Source organism: Idiotropiscis lumnitzeri, chromosome 1 (assembly GCF_059441095.1).
Source record: "Idiotropiscis lumnitzeri isolate Australia: NSW breed Sydney's pygmy pipehorse chromosome 1, RoL_Ilum_1.0, whole genome shotgun sequence".
Taxonomy (NCBI): domain Eukaryota; kingdom Metazoa; phylum Chordata; class Actinopteri; order Syngnathiformes; family Syngnathidae; genus Idiotropiscis; species Idiotropiscis lumnitzeri.
The window spans coordinates 8,434,436-8,445,725 of NC_142391.1; the positions used below are offsets into that span (position 1 = coordinate 8,434,436).

General features: G+C 40.3%; 1 protein-coding gene across 4 annotated transcripts in view; it reads right to left on the bottom strand.

The window, feature by feature from the left end:
- The window catches only part of rps6ka1 (ribosomal protein S6 kinase a, polypeptide 1), a 58,156-nt gene that overhangs the window by 10,697 nt on the left and 36,169 nt on the right, over window positions 1-11,290 (bottom strand). The window contains exons 1-4 of one of the 4 annotated variants that reach the window (XM_088314688.1): window positions 2,734-2,931; window positions 2,609-2,662; window positions 436-552; window positions 262-343 (exon numbers count right to left, since the gene is read on the bottom strand). In XM_088314688.1, the coding sequence (XP_088170814.1) occupies window positions 262-343; window positions 436-552; window positions 2,609-2,662; window positions 2,734-2,835 (355 nt within the window). In that variant the 5' untranslated portion in view covers window positions 2,836-2,931. Of the gene's footprint in view, window positions 1-261; window positions 344-435; window positions 553-1,879; window positions 2,024-2,608; window positions 2,663-2,733; window positions 2,932-11,290 lie in introns of those variants that run through there. The other 3 variants (XM_088314660.1, XM_088314669.1, XM_088314678.1) reach the window with 3 other exon arrangements.

Consider the following 11,290-nt stretch of genomic DNA (forward strand, 5'->3'; position numbering starts at 1 on the left):
AAAAGCGGTTTCTACTCTGCTGAAATACTATTTTGTACGAGCCACGACCATGGTAAGTGGTACAAATCAAGACATGGAAATGCCAGAATGAATACAAATGAAACAAAAACTGTGGCAGATTATTATTTTTTTTTTAGCACTTTATATTAACAGAACGGTGCCAATCTATTGGATGTCAGTCGGTGGAAATTGTTAACATTGTTAATGATTGGCGTCATTTGATCTGATCACACCATTCAATCACAAGATTTTGTCTCGTACCTTTGAGAGTGGCCTTCTTGAGGACCTTCATTGCATAGAGCTGGTTGTCATCAGGAGGGGTCACCTTGCGCACCAGGAACACCTCAAGTATGTAAAACACAAGCAGTGTCAGGAGTGAGCAGTAAAGACCGCAGAGGATGGAAAGAGTAGCGCCTTTGAACTCGTAGGCTTTACCTTCCCAAAGGAACCCTGACCCAACACTTTGAGCAGCTCAAAGTGAGACGCGTCTGCTTTTTCCGAACCCTCTTTGACCACATGGGTGATGTTGATTTCCTTGATTTCGCCATCGTCCTATATGTGACAAAAGAAAATAATTAAAAAAAAAGGTACCAATGATTTACACCAATGATTGTTAAAGTGTGGTACAAGTACAACTAGTTGACAAGCGTCTCCCGCTAGAGGTCCATGAAAATATCTTTGTTTGTTTTTAAACATTCAGGCACTTTTTGTGTGTATTGAATACCACAGTGCTCAACCAGCACTAATACCAAGTCAACGATACCAGGAAATTTAATATTTTATACACAACATTTCTATTAAATATACGAATGAATTTTAAAGAAGTACATTTTGTTTATTTCTGACAAAGGGTCACTCGTCAATACAATATGAAAGTTCAAAATAAAATGCAAACGACTCACTTTGCTTTGGGATTCATTCGCAATAAATTTAAAAAGAGAAAAATAAAACCGACTACTCCCTGAATTTTAGACTTTGTTCTGAACTGAAGTGCTAAATAGTATAGGTTCAACTGTTAACTGTAAAACAGGACACTATGAAGGTGGCAAATAGGGCCGGGTGATACACCTGAAAAAATTATCACCCTTAAAGTACCTTATATCAACTGACATTGAAAAGGATTTTTTTTTCCCCTTAAAAAAAACAAGAAAAAATATTAAATTAATGAAAGATAAAATTGCAAAAGCAAAAATTCACATGACAAAATATAGGTACAGACATGCAAAAAAGAAAGTGTTGCCTGTAATGCATTCAATCAACAAGGGGAAAAAAAACTTGGTCCTGCACTGAATTACAATAATAACAACATTCTATATTTACTCAGTTGATAAAAGCAGGAAAATGTGTTAAGTATGCGCATAAACTAGCATAATAGAAAAAGTCATCAGACAACCCAAATTGAGTTAGCAAATAAACTTCCAGGACCTGCAGTTAATGGGTAGCAACACAATCATAATGCACTCTAAGCATTAACATAAACCTATAAACCTCATAAACATGCAAACAAGCTTACAGAAATTGCCTGGTAGCCTTCATCATGTTTATTTTTAATGAGGCCTAGTAGTAGTAGGATGAGCGGTTCAGATAATGCATGGATCGATGTTTTTATTTATTTATTCAACACCAAAATGGTGAATACCTTGGGTCAATAACACTAAATCATATGTATCGAAATAGAATACAATCGGAAAACAAAGGATTGGCCAACTGTCGTGTTAAATAGTCAAGTGACGCTATTAAACTTTTATCAGAGAGAAACACTGATTAAAGAGCTTCCTCGTGATAAATAACAACAGCAGGAAGCAGCTTTAACCCACAAGCACGACCACAAAAATCAACATGATTAACAGAACTTTAAATTACATGTTGCCATGGTTACCAGTGTCCAGCGTTTCAGTGCAGGCAGAGTGTCTGCCGCCGCCGCCAAGCCTTTTGTTTTTTTCGACAGGTAGAAGGGGAGAAAGCGACTCAGTTTAAATCTCGCCCCGGGGCCCATGTCCCCAAGTGGTGACACTCGACGCGCTTTTCTGACTCTTGTGTTGTGCTCCTCTGACTGACTGAGCGAGAGATGGGGAACACCAATCACAAGTAGGCAAACAGGAAGGAAGCGATTGCCTTCATTCTTACACTCCTGCACCCGAGAAGGTTCAACCGAAACACGGTTGTATGAATGATAGGAACATATGTGAAGAATAGACATCAATAAAACCAACGAGGACCACTTAATGGGAATTTTCCCATGAGGTCTTCTAATTGTCTATTCCTGCTTGTCCCGTCTCTTAAAAATCAACCTCAACAGATCAGAGTATTAGACGGAATAATCAAAAGGATAATCGATTCTACAAATGATGCAAGCGAATGGAAAATCCACATAATTTTTTGGGTGTCGGCATTATTTTGGCAAACAATAACTAAATATCATAGCTTTAATAGTGACCAGATGATTTTTTTTTTTAATTGAAAACCACGACAAAACATTATGTGGTATCTAAAAATGGAGACACATAAATATGGCAAATGCTGTCAGGGCAGATCTCAGCATATGAATATTATATATTATGACATAGTCTCATTTAGGGGGGAGCAACGCAGGTGCAAAGTGACTTACCTGGGCACTAATATGGGCAAAGTCCTTCTCTATCCACGTGATATGAGACTTGTTCTAAGTGGTGTTGGAATGGAGAGTTGACATTATTATTTTTATTTTTGTTCGGTTTTGGTTAATCATTGAGCACACAGACACACACGTGGCGAGAGACAGAGGCTGGGGTGGTAAGACAGGAGAGGACAAGACAGAACAGGAAGTCGCTTGCTCTCTCTCTCTCTCTCGCTCATTTCCTCTCTCTCTTCTTAAACTGACTTCACTTCCTTCCGGCTACATAAGCTCAACCTGCGAGCAGAAGCCGCTATTCAAAGATCATCAAAGTCAAACACACAATGGTGGCGCATGGCACACCCGAGAGCACAGGAGGAGTTGCATAATCTGCATCACACTATATTTGTATGATTACAACACTCCCTCAAAATGACACTTAACATCGAGTTGATCGAGTGTATAAATCAGTCGATCTCACAATTTGCGTGATCTATCAATGACAGCATCGAAAAGACATTAGAGCAAAGAAGTTTGTTCACGCCAGGGTCGTTTTGTGCTGCCGTAGTGTATCCGTGAGCGCTAATTTACTTTTAGCCTCGTCACGTGTCATGAAGCCTTTTGCACAGACAAGCTGCCACGCCTGTGACCATCCTATCGCAATGTAATAGCGTTTCTGCATCTTTTGACATGGTAAAAAGTCCCCAAACCATTTTATTTAAGGCAAAAAAAAAAAAAAAAGAACGAGCATCATCATTCAGGGTAAGTTACGTGAAATTCCAGTTACGTATATTCAGCCGAATCTTTACAGCTGGACCGGCTTCGATCATTGCGGTCTGGGGGCACCGGGACTTGTACGACACAGCCAGTTTCCATTAAAAAGTCAAAAAGGAGCAGGCGTTGGCTACTTGGCGTAGCAGGTAAGTAATTGTATCGACTTATTTCTAGCTGTTCAACCAAGATCGCAATAGTTTTGGATCGCAAAAGGGAATGAAAGAGTCACCCGAAAATCAAAAATGGTTCCCCCCTGCAATGTAAGCCCGAACATCAGGGGTGTCAAACATACAGCCCGTGAGCCGGATCTGGCCCGTGAGCAGATTTGGTAAAGTATAAAAATAAGTACTACGGCCCTACTGAATAAACAACCGTCCCAAATTCACCAAATGGCCAAAGTTAGTTGTTCACAAAATACATCTATAAACTTAATTCTACGGATTTTTACCATAACCTCAGACCTTTTCACCATTTAAAACGCAACCTGGTTTCATTTACCCCCCCCCCCCCCCCGTAAAATTCAATGTGTCGGTCAATCCGCAAACCTTTCTTTCAGTGTTATTCTTGATATTTACAAGCAATTCCAGTTGAGGAGACAAAGTCGAATATGGAATTGACCTGGATGTCACTATTTAAAATGCAACCTGGTTTTATTGAAAAAAAAACAAAAAAAAAAACATAGTACAACATAAATGTTATGTTAAATGTTAAACATGACACATTAAACTACTGGTAATACCAGGATAGCATGCAAATAGCGATAATCTGCGTAATATTGACGCCAATTGTTTTATATTATAGATCATTATTTCACTGCTCCAGCCCACTTAGTCATAGATTTTCTTCCTTGCGGCCCCTGAGCTAAAATGAGTTTGACACTCCTGCCTTACATCATCGTTTGTGAACCAGGAAGTAGGCTGATAACTGACGAATGAACAGACAAGATAATAAAAATGATTTATACGTCTTCATTTGGACTGTGCCTGCCTCCTCAGCACCATTTCTGTTTGACATGTTCAAGTTAATAGGCTACTTTTTACAATGGCATCACATATCAGGTGCCCATATCACACACACAGAGACACAGACTATACAAAAGGGTCACACTGAACATTTCTCACGTAAAACACGCTAAAATCGAACCCAAAAAAAACTGCCACTTGCCTCTCTCTTGCATGTTTTGGTGCGGAATAGGAAGCTCCACATGTCCAGATATTCCCATGTCACTTGGAGCCAGCACGTACCGGCTTACGACGGCACAACGTTTGAGTTGGCCAACATGTGTTAGCTCACTGGCTTTGCATACGCACACACACAGCTACGGCAAAATGGGAAGTGAGGTTTTTAACCACCGAAGTGTACTGTGACTGAATTCACAAGAACTGGTCAAAAACGAGAGGTACCAATTGTAGAACGTCACAAAGCAAATGGCCTAATTCTAAATTCCTATGTATGATTTGTTTCTAATATGGCTTTGGAAAGGACAAGCACTTGTAAAATATTTAAGTCTAGATTGGAAAAAAAACACAAGTGAAATAGAAAAATGAGAGCAAATAAATTCTTAATTCCCGGGGGTTGTCCCATCTTCAACAAGCCATGCTAAAGAACACAAGATCTTGTTGGAAAAAACCTTTTAAAAATACATCCGAGACCCAAGAGGCCAGTGCCACACTTTACAGTCGAGCCTTAACAGAAACAGGTTGGCCAAGTAAGGGCATGCTTACTTGTAAACTCACAGTCCGTGGAAGCGCTCATTAAAGCAAGCTTGGCACAAAGGAGACAATGTACAGGAGAACAAGTCAATGGCGGACTTGCAGCATAATAGCACAATGAATAACATACAATTACAACATTTATCCGCGGCTGTCTTTGACGCCGCTTCCTCTTTTTCTGTAGGTTTTCAACGCTTGACAGTTGGAACAGAGAGCAGCCAACAGGCCATTAAAGTAAACACAAAAGGACAAGATCGTCTAAACATGTAGCCAAACAGTGCGCTTGATTGTCCTTCCACTGCCTAAAAAGTCCATGCTGGACTTTGTCTACGGCGGCAAACACATACTGAAGATAAAAGGCGTAACTAAAGTTTTAAATCACAGATCACCGACACAATCTCGTGAGATCCAATACGAAATCATTCTGAGCTTTCACAAATTGCCAATCTATTTTTTTAAAGGATTCATACTTGATGTCTCTCTCCACCCTGTCTGACCTCCTTCAAATTTGCAGCACATCCCACAGACCGCATTGCTTGTATCAAATTCAAACCCACAACGGGTGGAGTTCTCCAAAAGTGGAACAATGAGGAAGTCAACCAACATTTTTCTGGGAAAAACATGCCGCAAAATTCTAAGAAAACGTGTAAATCGAGAGGCTCGTTCTGCTCAGAAGAATACAATTAAATATCAATTAAGAACTCCGTATATTCGCAGTTCGCATTTGTCAATGTTAATACATTTTTTTTAACGTATCCTCAATTATTCGCTGAAAACTAGGAGCTTTTTTGTGTTCAAGCCAACGTAATATAACTGCTTTGGCGCCATCTGGTGGCATCTTGATGCTAATGATACAATTTCAACAATTTTGCCATAAGCGGTCATTTGCCGCCATCTTGTGGCATCTAGAGGCAATTATTCCCGCGGTAGCATTTAGTACCTTTGCTCGAGTAAATAGCGCAGTTAACTGTGCACTTTCTTTAAACAATTTCAGCAATACCTACAAAACACCACTAGATGACAGTGTTATTCTGCAAACAACTTTCAATCAAGTGAAGTCCAAAGTAGTAGTTTTACTTGGGAAATCTGATCACATTTTCTTCCATCTGACCAATCCCGCATTTATTTTCTTAGTACTGGTTCTATAGAGAAAAAAAAATTCCTTGTAAGTTGATGCTCAGAAAGAACAGTTTCCAAACTTGTTTGCTAACAAAAGAATCTTCGATATTTAACTCATTCACTGCCAGGTGTTTTCACAGCAGAGCTCCCTATGTTTCCAGGAGTTTTACAGCATTTCAACACGTTTCAAGCACCACACAGGATATTGTGTTCCGCAACAATATAAACACTCGCGTGACTTTCAGGGATCACAACAGCATGATTTGTGTGGCACAGCTTTTACACATCAGATGCCCTTCCTCAAACAGTTTTATTGGCATTGGCACAGTAGTGGCTGGGAAATTGTGCAGTGACCAGGAGTCAAACATGCTCTGTCGTTAGAGGAACTGAACTCGCATTCACTGAACGCTTCGTAGTTGGAAAAAAAAAAAAATGTCACTCGCAAAACATAAATATTCTTGGTGCAGAAAATTCACTTGTACATGTTAAAAGAACGAACCCAATGAAACTGAAACTTCACACAAAAAATAAATAAATAAATCTTGGAAATTTTTCCTTATCGCAGAAAAGTTCATAATTAAAAACGAACAGAGTGACTGAACAGATTTTGTTGGACTTTTCAGAGGTTGCAATATATTTGGGTGTGTTCGTAAACCTATCTTGTGTGAAGCGCGCTGACTTCGACCCAATGTTGTCGACTTCTACGAAAGATGATCCCGTGGGTGCGTCTTGGGTCCAGACACTTGCGCGGGCTGGCACCAGGACATGTCAGGCGAGAGGCGCTAATGTCTCTCTCTATTTATCAGTCTGAAACTCTGCACGCAGCAACCCTCACCCAATCACCAACCCCTCAAAAAAAAACAACCCCCACCCTTCCTTTTTGTCTATAAATGCTGCAATGAAGCAAAGAGTGCTGGCGTATTTGCTTAATGGCTGACTTGTTTATTATTTTCAATAGGGACGTACCGATCGCGATCACATGATCGGAAATCGGGCCCAATCTCAATCACATGATCGGAAATCGGGCCTGATCACATCATTTTCAGCTGAACGGAATGGCGGGGTAAAGTTCGTTTGTTTTTATTTTTTTTATTCTACTCTTCACATTCATAGCTGCACCAAACATGAACGTGCACAGGTTTTGCAGGTTTCATAGTCAGATATTAAGATTTCCCCAAAAATTCAAAAGATCGTCCTACATTCATGAACGGTCGGGCCCTGCTGTCTTATCATTTTTGGTATACCACAAAGGAGCTTCAACCAGCAGTCAAGTCAAACAGAAAAAGGGCGGTGCACATTTTTTTCAATTTTTCACTTTTGCTGGAATTAAAGAATTAGATAAATAATAATCCTGTGTCGTACAAAGAAATGATTTGCGCTCGGGCAACGCAGCAAAACTGAGAAAGCGAGTGAGTGGAAACTATAGAGCAGTGGTTCTCAAACTTTTTACATAAAAAAAAATAAATAAATACTTGACTAACATTAAAACCCAGTAGTGATGTAAGCCACTGTAATATTATGCAGAGTTTAAATATTAACATTGGGCTAAAAAACAAAATAAAATATGAAATGCAACCGCATTAAAAGCTAAATACAACTGAACGGTACTCCGCAAGCGATCCTTTTGCAAGCGGAAGCCCGTGTAACACTCGTAGTACCCATACCACACTGCTGTAGACGATGGAGGAAGTCAAGAGTAGGAGGGAGAGGAGGAGGAGAAGACAACGGCACAGACAGTTCCCCTGCACCAAATGCAATCCTCCGAACATTAAATCAAGGCGCTTTAATAAAAGCATAGCCTGAAGCGGTTGAAAAGAGGTTTAAACTGCATTGAGAAGTCATAAGCGGAGACCAAGTGAGGGGAGAGGGCTGAGTCAAGGAAAGCTGCTTGCTGTGTTGCACTGCAATAAAAGTAAGAAAGTATTTACCTCTCACTACTTAATCTAATTCTCAACATCGTTTTAAGTCTGGTTGCTTTACTCTTTAGAGACTAGACTTCATTTGGTATGCTTGCATAAAATAAATAATAAATAAAAAAAATTCAAAGTTTTTTTTTTGTTATGTTCCTTTCTGGAGAGCAGAATATTTATCTCGACCAGGGGTGGGCAAACTTTTTGATTGGCGGGCCACAATGGGTTCTAAAATTTGAGCAGATGGGCGGGGTGTTTTGGTAACCTCACCTCATTGGAGAAAAAAAAACAACTTTTAATTTTAAATGAAAATGAACGAAAGCATTACAACAAAATATCTGTCTTTGACACATCACAGTATTTAGAAAATAAAACATTAACATGGTTTATTCATTTAATTTTTTTCAAGTTCGGCGGGCCGGATTAAAACGTTTAACGGGCCGCATGTGGCCCCCGGGCCGTAGTTTGCCTACGCCTGATCAAGACTATTGAACATTGACATAACAGCAACAATAAGGACCACATACAAATGCAACAAAACTATCAAGCAAAAACCTAACTGTCACAAAAAATTATATCGATTTAAAATCAGAGTCCTCCACCGAAAGAGACGAGCACCAAAGGACAGAACCGTCTTCCATTTGGTCTCATGATTCCTTAATCTCGAGGCTTGGTTGGACATTTTAGACAGGAAGCTCTTCTGCGACACGTGTTCACCTATTCACCCCTTTGGTCTCGTCTACAACGCCGGGTTAATACCCTTCATTTAACAGGACGCTCCATCTGCTCCCTCATCTTCACCGCCACATGTGCGCAACGCCGATCGGTGAGTGACAGCTGCAAACGGACAAACGGGCCACATTATTGGCTAGGAAACTTCCACGGAAAAGTCACAGGAAATGCGCGTGGGATTAGCGCGGATGCTACAGGAAATCCTGTGCGGGCAATCTGGATTATTAATAGCGCAACAACAAGGATTGCTGTAAAATGAGAGGTGGGTCAGCAAGTTAAACACGAGGCTGGGCAGTATGGATGGAGGGAAGGAGGATGACGATGATGATATTAGAGTGTAAACTAAGATAGCAGACTGCTGTGCCGATTTGCAAGCAAACAATGACATCACAAAATAAACTTGCTTAAACTGATCTCAGATTGTGCCTTCTTCCACTTACTTTTTTTGTTCACAATCAGACTGAAATAGGAACCAATACTTCCTGCTACCCACCTTGCATTGCATGCTCGAGAAACTTGCCAAAGAAAACACACAAACAGCGTACACAAGGATATTATATGCTTCTTATGAAATCACAACACAACACCTACGTTGAGCAATTCAGTGCAAATATTTACTAAAGCTGGCAGAAACGACTACTTGGTCACACCACTGACATGAGTGAAGAGAAAAAAGGTGCATAAAAAAAGTCAATTCTTCACGTTAGGAATTGCAAGTCAGTGAATCCACTAATATAATAATAGTATGAGATTAGTTGTTATTTAAAATCAGAATACTTTGGGCGCATGCTAGAGATGGGGAACGGGCCCGCCTGCGAAAAGCAAAAATTGGCATATAATTAGCGCCCATTTTAAATGCATTGAAGAATGCATTTTTTTAACCCAAATATTCATGAACAAAAATAAAAATGGGGCTAAACCACCAATAAGAGTTTTCCACGACAAATGGGGGTTAGCAGCCAACAAGTATATATTACTGTACATTTGACCTACTAAATACATCACATCCAGCAGACATGGTCAAGTTTCTATATGGGTGCAAAAAATAAATAAATAAATAAACAAAAGATGAATGATCACATCCTTTAAAAAAAAAATGTATAGTCACACACTAAAAGCAGCTAAGAGACAACATGAGACTGTCGCTGTTCTTCTGGTATCTACTATATGCGTTTACGTGTTTTAATTTGTGTCCTAATTTCCTGCTAATTTATATTATACCATATGGAAAGTGCTTCGTTACAGCTCCAGCTGTTGTGAAGTGCACTATATAAATAAAGTTGTATTATATGGTAAGAAATCGGCAAAAGCACAAGCGCCATTAAGTTGCAGTCACTATAAAGACGAGTGAAGTGTCCAGAATTCTTTAGCCATAAAAGTCACTAGCTTTGCTGATCGGCAATTTTTGGGAAATAAAACCGTTAGAAAGGTTGAAAAAGTTGATTAATATATGGAGAAAGTATCCACATAGGCGCTCGCTGCATTGCAAGACCTGACTCCGCAACGGGTCGTCACAGCAGTGAAAGCGGGGCTTGGACTTTTCATGAGACAGAACCGCCCCCCAAAACAGAGTGAGAGGAACCAGATCTTGTTGTGGAGATTAAAAGCGCTGAATGCCAAAGATGTTTGCATAATAATTACAGAACAATCAAGCTTTCATGTATGTTTTACTGTTGTTGCCACGGTAACCAGAGTCAACTGCTTATTTTTCTCCTGATTTCAGCAATAGATGTTAGGGATGAGCAGCAACAGAGTGACTTCAAAGAACGGAATCAAAATAGACAAAAAAATATATTTTGGGGTGGGTTTGTGTAACAAAGCCAGGCGCATAAGCCTCCATATTCATAGACAAGAGCAACCGGTCGCCACGTTCTCCTCGGTCAACCCTGAGAGGGAGAAGTGTGAAACTATGGCAACTGTGCTCCTCATCTTTGTGAGGAGTGGTTGCAAGGACGGCGAGACCGCGTTTGCGCAGGAAACAGTGGCGTAAAGCAGCTTTCATACACACTACTGACGGACGAGTGCTCCTGTCCGGCACCAGAGCGGACATTCGTCTCCATTTTGGTTGCCCCGGTCAAATACCACCGTGGCCTTTAAAAGGTTTTGGGCTCTGGAGCTTGTGAATTAATCACCGACCCTCTCCCAGCCTGACAAATGATGAATGAGGCAAACTTGAAGACAAAAGCGTTATGAATGAAACTCTCAATGAGCAAGAGGGTTTATGACTACCAAGAGTACGTGTGTGGAAAAAAAAAAAAAAAGACATTTTCTACTACTGCAGGGCAAGGCGACGCTGAGGACACGGTAACCATGACGACAACAGCTCGCGGCAGCTAAGGATGGATGGAGGAGGGGCTGCTGTAGGGAACGGATAAATGGTTTGAAATATTGGAGCTTTTAGTCCGTTCAGAGATGCTGAGAAACCATTTCTAATTGTGAGATGTTGACAG